Here is a 15583-nt window from a genome sequence, read left to right on the forward strand (position 1 = left end):
CTTAGACGTACTCGGTAGTTAAAGTCAGTAGTGGCTTTACCTTGTATGTGTGCCTGTGCGTACCTGTATATGTATTTGTAATGTTTTATTTGTAAATAAATGTACGTTGTGTCTGGGTGTGGGTACTGTAACAGTCAGTATGTTCTTTTTAAAAGCTATTGCTAAGATGCTGAGAAAATTAAAAGGATGCAGGATTTTCAGAAAATGACTGGTGAACAAAATTATTTCAGAAGATGAAATTACTCCTTTTGTTTTCAAAAGCTTTCTTCTGGCCAGAGTTTAAATTTGATATAGCATAATGTGATTACAGAGACTCTAATTTTTGAATTACTTTGTTGCTACTGTATTTTTGAAAGCAGTAGGCATACCTGGAGGTATTACACTGATTCAAGTACTGTTAAATATCTTTATTTTCTTAAAGATGTACTGCATCAAAAGATGACTGAGACATGTGCCACTGCTCACATAGGAGGTGTCAATATTGTCCTGCTGGAGGGAATCACCCCAAACATTCAGTAAGTACGAAGCCTGATGATTTTAAAATAACTCAAGTACAATGCTTAGAAGTGGTATCGGTTGTGTGATGGTAAAGCTGTGCAGCTTACTGTGCAGAAAGCCTTGAAGATATGTTTCTAGATAGAATCTGTTAAGTTACAGAGTCTGACAGTCATGCAGCTGTTGCAGAGCTTGGCCTGAGTTTGCGTCCTGAAGCTAATTGTGTGTACCTGTTGGCAGGAAGCTTTTCTATGAAAGGCTTCAGCTCTGAGTGAGCTGAGGATTATAGCCTACAGGACGTTGGTAGGTTTCAGTCTAGGGTGCCAACAAAGTTTTAGTTGTAATTCTGTGAACGGAAATACTCCTGCTCCTTTTTATTTCTAGTGAAAGGTATTAGTAAGTTGTCGATTGTACGTTTGCAGTGTAAATGGGTGACGACTGGAAAAAATGTAGGGAACGGGTCTTACATAAATGATCATACAGGCAAATCTTCCTGCACCAATTTAATTCCATGTGATGTACACATAGAAACTTTGGTATTTACTGATTCTGTTATGCTTCTAATTGTTTTGGAAGCTTGTAGGTTCTACTAAACAAAACAAGTTTTTATCGGCAATATTAAACCTAATGACACTGTTTTATCCTATTTAAGATCTGGATTGTTACTTAGATAGATATCTTTTTGAACTCCCATGTTGCATGATTCTTTTGTCATTTTTACCATTCTAATATCCATTCTCCACCCTTTATATAATTGACATAATTGGAAAAGAAAAGAAAAATCACTTTTTTGTGCATGAATATCTTGAATGACTTACTCAGCATCCACATTGTTGTTTTTATTTTTTCAGGTACACAGACTTAAAAAAGGCATGCGTTATTTTTCTTTGTTTCTAGGTGAATTCTTTGAGTTGCAAAACAACAGTTAAACTACAAATCTTTGTAACATAGAACACCCTCACACAATTTGAATGTTAGTTGGGTAACCCTCAGTATGTGATCTGGTTTTAGGATATTAATAATGTTGTTGAAAAGGGGCTAAATAACATGACTTGATTCTCTCTTTTTTTTTTTTTTCTTTTCTCTTTTATTTATCCCTGTTTAGTTTAGAAGATAATGTAAATAAGTTAAATAGTACAGAATTTTACTAATACCCCCAGATAAATTGTGCCTGATAAATGTGTTTCAGAAGAATAATTACAAGTTCTAATCTGACAGCCATGTAGTGTTTCTGAAGATGGCTGGGGTTCTTCAGGTCTGTTTTATGCTATAATCTTACTGAACTTCTATATAGGAATGGTAGAAAAGGGGGAAAATAATCATTAAATCTTGAACAACAACAAAAACTAACAAACCCCAAACCTTCAACTTGTTAACTTTGAAAGTAAGTGTCATATTGTGGGTTACAAATAATTAACTGACTAATTTTGCATGAATGTTTATTCTTTATTTGCTTTGTTTTTGTTTTTCTTGCTTTCTCTTCAATCTTCATCTCTAGACTGGAGGATTTTCCTACATCTCCTACAAGCACAGCCAAACAAGAATTTCTGTATGTCATATTATAATGTTTAATAGTCTTGCAACTACCTGTGTTGTGTAGCTAATGGCTGCATTCCCAGTGTGTGTGATTGTCTAGGCAGATGTTGCTTGAATACATTTTAGATTAACATCTAATATTAGCTAGATAAGCTTTTCATGTAGTCTGCAAATACCTGTCCAAAAAAAAAAAAAAAACAACTTTTAAGTTTTCATTTAACAATCTAGCTTTAGGGGCAGACATTATTACACTGTACTGTCACTACTGTAACACTAGAACGGCTTCACTGACTGTTCAGTTCTTTAGATGTGCTTCTGTGCTTATTTTAATGAGGTGAAACAATGCTGATAAACGTGGAGGTTAGATTTATTTTTAATTTGGTAAGAAACTGCTGTGCTTGGAGTGATAATACTGATTGTGATTTGATCAGGATCACTTCTTTTGTCTTTACATACCTCAGTGCTGGGTTAAGATACCAGCTATGCTGACTAGACTGTGCTAACAAAATGTTTTCCTTAAAGTCATGCCTGTGCATCTACTGCAAACGAAGGTGAACCTTTTCATGTCCCCCAGTTCCCTATGTGTGAATGCAGGTGTCTTTTTTTTTACCCTCCTCTTAGGAAAAAATGCAGTGTTTTCTCTCTAGTTGCTTTTTTCTTTCCTGATGCTAAGCTCTGGGGAGGGTCTCACTGGAGTAGTGGTCAAGGTGGGAATTGGTACATGGGACAAACTCTCTATAGGAAGCCGTCTTCCTATAGTTCCCTAGCATGGGTTAGGCTGAGTGGAGGCCTTGTAGCCAGTTCTGTAGCGGAACAAAGCCTTTGGGCACGAGTTAACCCGGAGAGTTGTTGTTTATGGAATTGATGTAAGAACATAGGATTACTTCTGAATGTGTGCCTTGTCCGTAACTTAAGTATTATTTTTTATAACAGTATTCAATGAGGTCTGTTGTATGTGTATCAGCATGTGTAAGCAAACTACAGATAAGTGATGTGCAGTGCTCATTCGGAATAAATACGCAGCCACCCAGGTCTGCATTCTGTCCTGTCATGGAAGTAAGCTTTGGGTAGACTGCACAGTGAAATTCATCAGTTATGTGAAATAAGCCAATATCTAAGCAGAGAAGCACAGTTAATTTTGCTGAATACTTGGGAAGTCCAAACTGAGGAAATTCTTTTCAATCTGATTCTTCCACGACAGCTGTATTGGTGTGAGGTTGTGTATTTTTTTAATTAAGGAAATGCTTGCAGTGGCATGAATTCATATCTTCAGATTTTATTATAAACTCAGTACAGCCTTTAACTCCAATTATATTTGCTTTTAACTTTTAAGCAAAGCACAGTTAAGACTACACTGTCTATCCAGTATGCAACAGGAAAAGATCTTGCAGCTTCCCATGAGTTGGAAGTTGTCCGTCAAACCCTAAATGCTTCAACTGTTAATCTGGTACTATTTTGCATTATTGATTAGAAAAAATTCGTATTCTTGATTTGCCACAATAGTTCAATCAGAAGCTTAACAGGAGGAGATGATTTGTACAGGAAATATGGAAACATCAACAGAGATACAATTTTTTCTTTTAAAGAGGTGGAATAGAGTAAGCCTGCCCTTTTCTTCAGTATGTATTTAAGTAATTTTATTTTTTTCTGAAAATACTTGTGAATTAAGATTTCATTCCTCCTTCATATTTATGTTAATTCTTAAACAAAAAAAATTGAAATAATTTCTGCTTGACCTTCCACCATGAAATTTTAATTCACTGTTGATAGGCCTGTGGTTGCCCAACAGTGCTGTGGACTTGTTTGTTGTAAGCAGGGGGAAGATGGCTCTTTTTGTATTTCCACACCAGGGATGCTCTGGGCTAGCCAATGTTTAACATGCAATATCTGACCCTTTGCTAGGGTTTCACAGAGGAAACATTACTTAGGGACTAGAATTCATAGAATAATGTAGCTTTCACCGTGAAAACAAACTGTCTGCGTAACAGTTTAAATCATGATGCAAAAATTACTTTGATTACGTCCATTAAGTTAGCATTTGAGAAACTTTAGTTGAATGGTGCAATCTTACAGAGGCTATTTTTCAGTCATTTTAGCGAACATTCTACATCTCCAAAACTGTGTGTCTTTCTCTCTGAGGCTGTTTTTCTCTCTGCTGGCTACATAATATATTCCCATTGGGCAGAAATGAGAAACAATGTGTTACCTCTTGTGTCCTTTTTAATAGGAGCTTAGTGAAATCCGATAATGCCAAAACTTCATTCCACAATCAACAACTGGCAGCTTTGTACAGTTGAGTTTTATCTTATGTAATCATTGTGGACCAAATCCTCGTTCAAATAACATTAAAATCAAGTTTTGACTCATACTATTCCAAAATATGAAGTCTATTAAACATCAGGATTAATTTGTTAAGGCAATTATCGTTTACTCAGTGTATCACATTGCTAAGTGAGTATTTTTTCCATTGACCGTTTTGGATGCTGAAGTCAGATTTTACTAAGTCATCTTACCCAAAGGATGAGTTGGGTGTATTCCTGAAAAGGAACTGAGATGGAAGGCTCTTGTTTCTGTATGTGAAAACTTGTCTGTGTCTGTGTAGCCTAGTGTGCATAAATTCCATTGGTCTTTTGTTATGCCAGAATAACAGTTTAACAGGTATTTTTGCAATGCATGCCTTGTAGTTCTCTTATAATCTAGTTGTCTGTGGCATGTAGTGCATCTGTGTGTGTAAAATGGAAGAAAAAGTCATGTGTATGTAGCTTATAAACAATCAGCTGAATTTCTAAGTATTCAAATAACTCTTAAAAACCCATTTGAACATAAAGCTGTAACTATTTTAAAGGGTGTGCAACTAAGTCCTATTTTCGTTTCTGTTAGAACTGTAGTGAAATGCAGCATTGCCAAATCCCAGGCCCTGTATAGTGCCCAGAGGGGGCTGAAAACAAACAATGCTGCTGTGGTCAAGGTTGGAGCCATCAGCATCAACATTCCTCAGCACCCCGCCACGCTGCACAGCATGATGGTGCGCAGCTCTCACCAGCTCTCCAAGCAGATTTCAGATCTCATCAGGCAACCATCAACTGCGTAAGTGATGTTGGCCTGGCATTTCTGAAGACCACCAACAGCCTTGTGCTACTTCGAGCACATGTGGGAGAGTCAGGCTAGAATAACGAGGTGTTTTCTGATCTTTGTCTTGGTATCTAGTCCCCAGCCTACAAAAGAAGACGTTGCAACTCCTTTGCCCTCTGAAAAGACTCCAACGAGTATTAATCAAACACCCGTTGAAACAAATGAATTTCCACAGCTGCCAGAAGGCTTAGAAAAGAAGCCTATAGTTCTTAAATTCAGTGCTATGATAGATGGTATAGCTATTGGAGCAGCACTCTTGCCCTCTTTAAAGGCGGAATATAAGATGGGAAGAATGAGGAGTCACGGAATGACAGGTAACAGCTCTCTGACACTTCGGAAATGTTATGCTTTTTCATTTTTTCTTGAAAAAAAAAAATCCAAGAGGACTGGATATTTCCATTGAGTGATTTTGATAGGTTTGACTCTGTTGCTGTTGGCTTTTTTAATCTGTACTTCAATCAAGTGGGGCCATAGAGAGAATTTACCCTGCTTTAATAATACATGATTGTTGAAGGCAGAATACAAGGTCGGATTAAGAAATGTATGCATTCGTATACATAGCTTTCCCCCTCTGTTAAAATCAGTTTATGATGCTTGATTAATCAAATTCTGATTTCTAGTCAAGAATACTCTTACAGAGCCTTAGATGAGTTAGACTCACTTTTCTGTCAAAGTATAGTCAAGTCTTTGTTTTCTTTAAAAATTAAGAGAACCCAAAATCTTGTGGGTGGGTATGTATAGCTGTAGAGATACGTGCCCTTTTTTATTTTTATTATCCCAAAAGTGTTCTTAAATTTAAAAATAATTGAAATTCTTTTGCCAGATCATATATTTTTCCCCATTTCCCTTTTACAGGTGCCCAGACAAGATTTAATTTTGAGCTTCCAAGTCACAGATTGCGCTTCACTTCAAAAGTCTCAGCCACTGATATGTCAACCATTCCTCCTTCAGCAAGTCTTAACCTTCCTCCTGTCACTATGTCAGGCAAATACATCATGGAAGAACATGATACTTACTCAGATCAAATCTGGAGCATAGATGAACTACCTGCTAAACAAGGCTACTATCTACAAGGGAACTACTTACGTTGTGTGGCTGAGGTAGGTGTTGAAAAGAGTGGACAGCTTTGATAAGTTATTTCCATTCTGTTTTATTTCTGTTTCTGCAACTTCATCTTATTTTAATTATCTGCCTTCTCCAAAACTCTTGGGTTTAGGGGTTGATCCAAATATAACATTTGCTATTGCATGAAATAGAAATCGAACTTTGTGTTCTTAGTCGGATGAGCACCCAACATATTAAACAGTCAAGAATGCTATATTTGGAGGATTTTGAATATGTTACTTTGTGCAAATAAATAAGAAAGACTTATTTAGTAACATTTTTTGTTTTTATTTTTGGAGTGAATATTTCTCATCAGTCAGCTTGAATAAAAGCATAGTACACTGATGATTCAAGTAAAACTTCTAAACCGATAACTTATGCTTCTATATCAGATAATTATCATACAATGTGCAAAAGATACTTAAAGATTTGTATTTGAATTGTTTTATTTCTTTATGCTTAGATAGCTGCATAGATAAAAGGATATATATCCTATATACACCCTCAGTGAATGATCTAAAATTTTCTGTTTATACACAGTGTTAGACACAAGTTCTATTTGCATACCAATATGCACAGATACTTTTCACAGAGAGAAAAATCTTGCTGCTTAAAAGAAACTAATCTGGTGGGGAAGAGTGGCGCTTTTCTATATTTCTTCAGTCAAAAAAATTGTTTAGCATGTTTGTGAGTGATATTTCTGATATTAGCATCCTTATGGGAGAAGATTATGGGTGCTGCTCTTTGTTCAACCCATTTGTGTTATTTCCTGGCTGAAGAAATACTCACAGATCTTGAATTTGTTCAGTGTGTAAATCTAAACAGGGAGGCACTGCTTAGGAGAGCCAAAAGCCAAGCCCAAGTAATTTCATAAAATACCTATGTTTTGATTTTATTTTAAAAAATATCTAATGGAAAACTTAAACAGTCTTGGGAAGACTCCAGTTCCTTAGGAATATTCTTTAAGATTGGATTGGACACATGAAGTTTACCATTGTAGATATCAGTAATCTTGTTCATCTGTAATAATTAGAGAAATAGACTTCTAGAAGTGGACAGCTCACTTCTATATTTGTTCTTATTTACGATCTGAAATTAAGTAGAATTTTGCATTCTTTTCTGAACCTTAATGACCTCCTGCATTTTGGTATTTAAGCTAAACTTAAGCAGGAGAATAAACTTTTTTGTATAATAGCAAAGGTTTTCAGTTTTCACCTGTGGTGTTCACAGCAGAAAAATTGCAATACAGAACTTTTTTTTTTTGAAATGTCAATAATGTTATGATTGGGATTGAAATATATATACCTGAAAGTTTAATTAAAAAAAACAAAACAAAAAAAAAAAACATAGCTATGATAACTGTTTTAAAGTTTTGTTTTGCTTTTATTTCTGTAGGTTGGTTCCTTTGAACATAATCTCACAACTGATCTCTTAAATCATTTAGTATTTGTGCAAAAAGTGTTCATGAAGGAGGTAAATGAAGTCATACAGAAGGTTTCAGGTAAGCAGAAACACTTAAAACCAACTTTAAAATAAAATCCTTAACCCTTGTTTGATGGCAACATTATATAGTTCTCTAGATAAGCTCTTTATTTCACAGGCACCATTACTTTGCATCTAGCATTGAACAGGAGGAAGCAGTAGAGCTTGAGTTTGAAGTAAGAACAGAGGCTCTGGAAGTTTTTGTATCTATTTCAGAGTCAGGATGTTTTATTGGGAAACCTGGTAATTTGTTATTCTGGACACGAGCCTCTCTGTCTGCTTTTGACAGACATGATTACATTCTGTATTCACTTTGCTCCCCTCCAAAACAAAGGTCATAATCTACTGCATTATGTAAAATAATTTGAGCATATTATTTTAAGGAAAACAGCTGTGTCTGGGGAAAATAGTAAATACCAATAGTAATATTGGTATTTTTCCAGCATCTCCCTATTCCTAGCTCTTTGATATTTTTTTTTTAAATTATTATTAGAGAATGTTTCAGTATTGGATGAAAAAGACACTTGGCTATTCATTAGGTTGATTTGTCAGTCATGCCATATACTGCAGAAATGGCTGTTTTATTTCATCTTTTCCAAAAATGTTTCAGAAGAAACAAGCATTATCATAGAAACCAAAGCAGAGAACAGTTGCAAAATCACTTGATACTGTCTCTTTTTCAGTATCAAATGGAAATATTTGTGTTCAGCTGTTTGAGTAGACAGTTACAAAGCGTCTATTTTCTTACCTAATCTGATGGAGGTTTTTTTTTATGTAGGCTGAATCAGAATTTGCAAGGCATTTAAAAATAGGTCCAAGCGCTTCCAGCTGTTAGTGTTAAAGACTTCATCTGTCTGAAATCTGAAAGAGAATTCAAAACCCTCCAAAACTGAAAGAGAACCAAAAAGCTAGGGCCATGCAGAGATATTTCACTTCAGCAAACAAGTTCTGTCACCCCAAAGACAGGAATAAAAAAATAAAATAATGTTTTGTTTTGTTTTGTTTTGTTTTGACTGATATGGGATTACCCTGAATGGAAATGTAAGGGCTGGAAGCTTTGTTTTACAAACTAGTTATCCTTTGGTAGTTTAAAAAATACATGAATAAAATTTACTGTGGATATTACACAATAGGTGAGGAGGTGAACAGGAAAGCAAAGAAATAAAGAACAGTAGAAATGGGGTGGAATTTCAAGCAGTTGAATTTTAGTAGTTTTTTTTAGTTATCTTAAACAACTATTATAGAAGTATAGCTGCTTTTTAGTGGAAAGATTCAGTAGTAGTTGGAAACATCATGAGGAAAGGTAATCTAGGTAGTGGTGACTAAATGAAAGGTGTGTGTGCATACACACCGATGTACAGCTTTGTATGTGTGTACATATTCACACACGCAAATATACATAAAAGAAATCTGCAGGTCAAGATGACGTACGCTCAGGGGGGTTAAAAGATGCAGTGGAGAAAAAGGAACATGTCAGAATCTCTGAATGGTAGAAAGAAACCAGTGTTGCCCAGCCAGATGTTTCTTTCAAGCAAAATGTCAGCGTTGCGTACTAAGAGAACACTTGGGGGAAGAATAAACCTTTAACAGCTGCCATTATTGTATTAGAACAGTTTTTATAGAGGAGAATGAAGTGGTATATTAGGAAAGGTATATTAGATTTAGTTTACATGGTTCCTCAGTCTCTAGTGTTTAGTCTTTTCTCTGTTTTTCTGTGATGGATTTATTACCATTTGCTGGTTCTTTGCTTTCTCAGACAACAAATTTGTATTGGGAATAGCAGCCTGATGTTGTTTGAAATGTGACTGCTACCTTCTGTATTGTGGTAATTCAGCAGGAACATGGTTGGGTGCCAGCAATCCAGACCCAGGGTCTGGATGCTGAATGCAGAACGATGTGGGGGAAAAAACAGCTTTTGTCCTTGCAGCTTGTAACAGTAATTTACATGGCTGGAGCTTCCCAATTAGTGTAATATACTGAAGTGGATGTTCTAAATACGGTTTCTGTTGCACTAAAATACTGATTGCATGCTACATAAGGTGGAGTTGCACAGATGCAAACCTAGTTAATGAACACAGTAGTTCCTGCTATAAGATGTAGGGTAGTGTTGATTTTAAGACAATTGACCATATGTAGTAGTTGGCTGTTAGCTACATTTAATGAGGTGAATCTATGCCTGTGTACGTCTTCTGTCTTCAACCTCTATTTGTTTTTATAAATCTTTAGCAAACTACTGTTTGAAAGGAGGCTGAATTCAATGTCACCTGTTTTTATATCTACATGTCTTAAAGTGCTTTCTGTGTTAGAACTCTGAATGTGAATATTTCTTGTGTGTAGGAGGGGAGCAGCCAATACCTCTTTGGAATGAACACGATGGCACAACTGATGGAGAAAAACCAAAAATTCTTCTTTACTCATTGAGCCTACAGTTTAAGGTAATCGTATAATGGCAAAACAGTGGTTCTAGATGCTACTAAAGGCTTAACAGCTTGGTTTCTACGTGACAGCTAATTGCATCAAGCATATCTGCATGAAGAAAAAGATCTAACTCCAAGTTTGGTCTGTATAATCTTTTAAGATAGCTTAGTGGCATTGCATAAAAAATGAGTTAGGAAAAGTCATTATGCACTACTTTTTTTGGCTGTGTAATGAGAAGAGTTTTTTGTTTTATTACCCCCTTCTCTTTCTGTCTCTGAACCACATCCTAACAACTGTCTTCCTTATTCATTAGGGAATTCAAGTGACAGCTACAACTCCCTCAATGCGAGCTGTGAGATTTGAAACTGGATTGATAGAACTTGAACTCTCAAACAGACTACAAACCAAAGCAATGCCTGGAAGTAGCAGCTACCTCAAACTGTTTGGGAAATGCCAGGTGGATTTAAATCTGGCACTAGGACAGATTGTTAAACATCAGGTTAGTGCTCAACATCCTTCCTTCCATGTGGTGTTCAGACCCAATAGGGCATGATCCTAAAAATATAGAAACAAGCCAAGAGGCTGTCCTAAGTTGCTGGTTTTTTGTGTGGTTTTTTTTGTTTTGTTTTGTTTTGTTTTGTTTGTTTGTTTGTTTTTGTTGTTTTTTTTGTTGTTGTTGTTTTGTTTTTTCCTTTTTTCTGATCAGGCTATGGAGTGAGTATAAACTGTGGAGGGCTTTTTTGTTTTGTCTTTTTTTTTTTTTTGATAGAAACTTAAGCATTCTGTAGTGCACAATTGTAGAAATGCTTCCTGAATATTCCTGAATATACTCATTTTTTAAAATAGTTTAAAATATATCTTCTCACTTGAGTCTAGAAGGGGCTGAAGATAGCTTTTCAGAAGAAATAGAAAATTTTCACATACGTGCATCAAAGTAGTAAGGAGTCAACTGTGGAATTTTGTTTCATACTGTTCATACTCTTAAAATTTATTAGTCATTTGTAGCAGTAATGGCCTTGCTATAGAGTCAAATTCAAAATTTTCATCGATATTGTTACCATTTTTAGGGTACATGCATGAAGTAATAAGGTTGGATAAGATCCAAGGTTTGCTAGACCTACATTCTGGCCTAGTTTGTCTGTCATAGTCTGACAGTTTTACCTCTTTGATTTTTAAACCCACTCGCACCTCTAATCGCCAACTCTATGATACAAAAATATTTTGTGATGCCTAGAAAAAAATATACAAGTCTTAGCATCTATAAATGTACTGTCTCCATAAAGGATATGGATATATAAATAGTTACTTTAGTTAACATTTTATGATAAATAAGAAAAATAACACTGATTAGAATCTAATAGGAGGAAACTGAATATCCTCAAAGAAGGTTTGGATAGAAAAGAAAAAGGGGAAAGAAGAGTATTTTACTTCTTGTTGTAATCTTATATTTTGTCAAATAAAGAAATTTATTTTTCCTCCTCCGTGTCACAAACCGTTCCCCCTTCCTATTTTTGAATGTTCTAAGGTATATGAAGAAGCTGGCTCAGATTTTCATCAAGTTGCATATTTTAAGACAAGAATTGGATTAAGAAATGCTCTCCGAGAAGAAATCAGTGGCTCATCGGATAGAGAAGCTGTCCTTATTACTTTGAACAGACCAATTGTTTTTGCTCAGCCTGTGGCCTTTGATAGAGGTATGGAAGAGACAATTGCTACAAATCTGTTTTCATCCTGAGCAAGCTACATTTTTTTGGCAAAGAGGCTTGATTATCGAAGATTTAGTTTATTTCAAGCCAAATCAAAATGTTTGGTAAAATAAACTAGCTGCGAAATTGAGGAGATCTACTGCATGCCAACAGATCGATAATTGATAATGTCAAAAATTTCATTTGCTGAACGATTAGTTCTCAGGTGGCTTGGAGGAGGTTACTTTTGTAAGTATTTTCTATATATGAGAACAGCATTGTTTTCTGTATTTTAGTGTTATTCTTGTCCTTTGCAGCATGAGCCTCTTCAGTACATCCTCAGTGTGTGCATGTGTTTGTATTTGCACTCGTATCCATTGTTGCACATCTACAGTCTTAAAAATAATGGAGAAACAGTAAAAATTGAAAAGAATAAGATTTTTTAGTGAATGTGCATTTTTCTGTTATGTTTTCATTTCAATTAAGCATTTCTGTTTTCTTTGTAAAGCTGTGCTGTTTTGGCTGAATTACAAAGCTGCATATGACAACTGGAATGAGCAGAGAATGGCTTTGCATAAAGACATTCATATGGCCACAAAAGAAGTAGTAGATATGCTGCCTGGAATCCAACAAACGTCTGCGCAGGCTTTTGGGACCCTGTTTCTTCAGCTGACTGTCAATGACTTAGGAATTTGCCTGCCAATCACAAACACACCTCAGGTAATTGTGTTTACTAGAAAGCAGCAATTCAAGATATTGTTTGGATAGATGTGATGCTTTTGAAACTTCCTGCAGAGGAAGAAGGAAAAATAGAGAAGGAAAACATACAAGAAGATATGAGAACAGGATTAGTTTTCTAAGTGGGAACGATAAACATTATTAAATGTATATATGACATCACTTTAACTTTGCAATCTTCAGTCAATTCTCTCGGATTTTCTTTTTCCAGTCTAACCACACTGCAGATCTTGACACTGGCTCTGCTTTAGTCCTGACTATTGAGAGCACGTTAATCACTGCCTGCTCCTCAGAGTCCTTAGTTAGCAAAGGTCACTTTAAAAACTTCTGTATCCGCTTTGCTGATGGCTTTGAGACAAGTTGGGATGACTGGAAACCAGAAATAAGAGGAGATCTAGTCATGAATGCATGTAAGTGGCTGTGATTTCATACTGCACAGTAGTATTTCAGATGTAAATCCCCTTTTTAACCTTTGCTGTGCCTTTTAAACTGCTGATTTTTCCCCATAAATGTAAAGAAAAGACTTTGGCCTGTTGAAAGCAAAATAATACAAGTCTAAAAGGTTGTATTACTGTTAAAATATATTGCTTTCCTTTATTAAGAGATTTGTTACTGTATGTCTTCCACAAGCGTTGATTTTTTAGTTTTGTCTGAGATGTTGGAAGAGGTCCATGTATAGCTTTTATGTAATGTCATAAGATCCAAATAAGTTTTTAGTGTTCTAATATAGATCTTAATTTACATTACACTGAAGTTGCAAACATTTATATAGAATCTCAAGTTGATATAAACTTGGATGTAACCACATAAATTCACTGTACCAAATAAGAATGAAGTGGGAATTAAAACTAAAACTCCAATCCAATACCAATTACACTTAAGTTGCAGAGGGACTTGAGGGGGAATTTTGGAAGGCTGATCTAAAGCAACTTTGACTCTGCCTAACCAGTATATGTGCTTTGTATATAGGTGTTGTACCAGATGGTACATATGAAGTATGTTCTAGGACAACAGGGCAAGCTGCAGCAGGTAATACACTTTTAAAATAATTTAATTCCTGTATAAATAAAGCTTTCATAAATCACGAAAATTGAATCCTTCTATAACCATGTTGTAATTTGATTGGTGCTTTTGTTTTTTGTGGATTTTTTTTTGTCCTTAGTATCTTGTTTTCTTTTGTAGAACTGCTCTGCTGTTCCAGGTTTTAAGTCCAGTCAGTAACACCGGCTTTAGATTTTTACCTCTAGGGAAACACAGGGTGTGTGACTTTGCCCATTGGTTGGAGAATAGTCTTTTATAACAGCAGTGCTGTTCTTCCAGAGGCAGCTCATGGTCTTCCCAAACTCCCTGTCCTGCTGCATTCTGACATTCTTCAAAGTCTTGAAAAATACTTGGCACTGTCTGTCTCAGTCATCATATCTGCTGCTTGATGGTTCTCATCTGTCTACCCAGATGTTGGACCTGCGATGTCTCCTATCCCCATAGTTTTGCTTGTGATGACACTCACTCATGGCACTCACTCATGGTGGCACTCATTAGAAAAATCTGGGGAAGACATGGTATCATGGTATTTGACAGACACATTATATGTGTATTATAACATCTTCGAGCATCACTGTTAAAGGACTTAAAATGGTTTTAAAAGAAAGGAAAAAGTGACTGTTTTTTCATGCAGATGGACATCTTTTAGGCTTTCTGCTTCTAGAAATCCTGTTCAGAACTCAGAGTTCTACTGAGTGTATATATAATATACATATATGTTATATATATATATATTTAAGAAATATTAACTTAGGATCTGTGAAATAGTTAAAACATGCATTTCAGCTGTAGATGATTTTTTTATCAATGTTATTCCCAAGTGGGCAGAAAAGACAGTGCTTCATAACTTACAAATGCTGTATTGTCTAACTAATACGAACTTACTGCGGGGGATTTTGTTTGTTCTTAAAACAAAATAAAAACAAACTGGTTAAGCATTATATATATATTTTAAATAATTACAGAAAGTAGCAGTGCTGGAACCTGGACACTGAATGTGTTATGGAAGATGTGTGGTATCGATGTTCATATGGATCCAAACATAGGGAAAAGACTGAATGCTTTAGGCAACACCCTCACAACACTGACAGGAGAAGAAGATATTGATGATATTGCTGACCTCAACTCTGTGAACATAGCTGACTTGTCAGATGAGGATGAAGTTGACACTATGTCACCTACCATACATGCAGTAAGTGAATCAGCCAAAATAAGTGCTATTGATTGAAGAAGTCTTGACAAAGATTTCAGTCATATGGAAAGGTCTTAGTCTTGAGTTTTTTGCATAACATGGTAGTCTCTATGGCTCATATAACTTGTGTTCTAAAAAAAAAAAAAAAGTGTTATCTTTCTAACACCATACTTCAAAGACAAGAAGTCACAGAATGTATTTCTGCTGTTGTTATGTATAAATTTGGATTTGGAAACATGGAAATATGACACCTATCTTCAGGAACCTGAACTGGAAAAGCTGTGACTATAGATAGTTCTCTTAGATAGCAAATTATTAACATAAGCAAATTAGGAAAACTTTTTTTTTTGGTACTTCTACTCAATATGCTGCTAACCTTGTTTTTTTGTTTTCACATTAAGCTATTTTAACAGGTGTTCTTTAATGGCTGTTGTATATGTCTCTTGCCTGCCGATGTTGAAAACATCCCAGAACACTAATGTTGCTGTTTGTTGTTTAGAAATCAGGTGGAGGTTCATTATATGGAGATGCACGCAAGCTAACATTTGGGCAGCGGATTGTAAATCACCTGCTGGGTTTGAGCCCCCCAAACCATCGATACTCTGTTCCTGTAGAATATCTGTGGGGGTCAGCGGAGTGTGATTCTCTTCAGTCTAGCAGATCACATATGAAAGCAGGCAGATCCTGCTCATGGGGACATGTATGTAGTAGTTATAGTGCGTCTAACTGAATGATGGGGTTTGGATCACTGGAAGAGTTC

At 35.7% G+C, this 15583-nt stretch overlaps 1 protein-coding gene across 10 annotated transcripts in view; it reads left to right on the forward strand.

Annotated features, from left to right (window-relative positions):
• BLTP1 (bridge-like lipid transfer protein family member 1) overlaps nt 1–15583 on the forward strand; it is a 113881-nt gene that overhangs the window by 69107 nt on the left and 29191 nt on the right. For 7 of the 10 annotated variants that reach the window (XM_084518066.1, XM_084518068.1, XM_084518072.1 and 4 more), the window contains exons 48-61: nt 422–515; nt 1994–2044; nt 4912–5118; nt 5239–5477; nt 6019–6263; nt 7663–7768; nt 10087–10184; nt 10481–10666; nt 11693–11861; nt 12361–12572; nt 12802–13000; nt 13560–13619; nt 14597–14823; nt 15323–15523. In XM_084518066.1, the coding sequence (XP_084374192.1) occupies nt 422–515; nt 1994–2044; nt 4912–5118; nt 5239–5477; nt 6019–6263; nt 7663–7768; nt 10087–10184; nt 10481–10666; nt 11693–11861; nt 12361–12572; nt 12802–13000; nt 13560–13619; nt 14597–14823; nt 15323–15523 (2294 nt within the window). The remainder of the gene's footprint in view (nt 1–421; nt 516–1993; nt 2045–4911; nt 5119–5238; nt 5478–6018; nt 6264–7662; nt 7769–10086; nt 10185–10480; nt 10667–11692; nt 11862–12360; nt 12573–12801; nt 13001–13559; nt 13620–14596; nt 14824–15322; nt 15524–15583) is intronic. The other 3 variants (XM_084518074.1, XM_084518067.1, XM_084518070.1) reach the window with 2 other exon arrangements.

This window comes from Aythya ferina, assembly GCF_964211825.1.
Source record: "Aythya ferina genome assembly, chromosome: 4".
NCBI classification, from domain to species: Eukaryota; Metazoa; Chordata; class Aves; order Anseriformes; family Anatidae; genus Aythya; species Aythya ferina.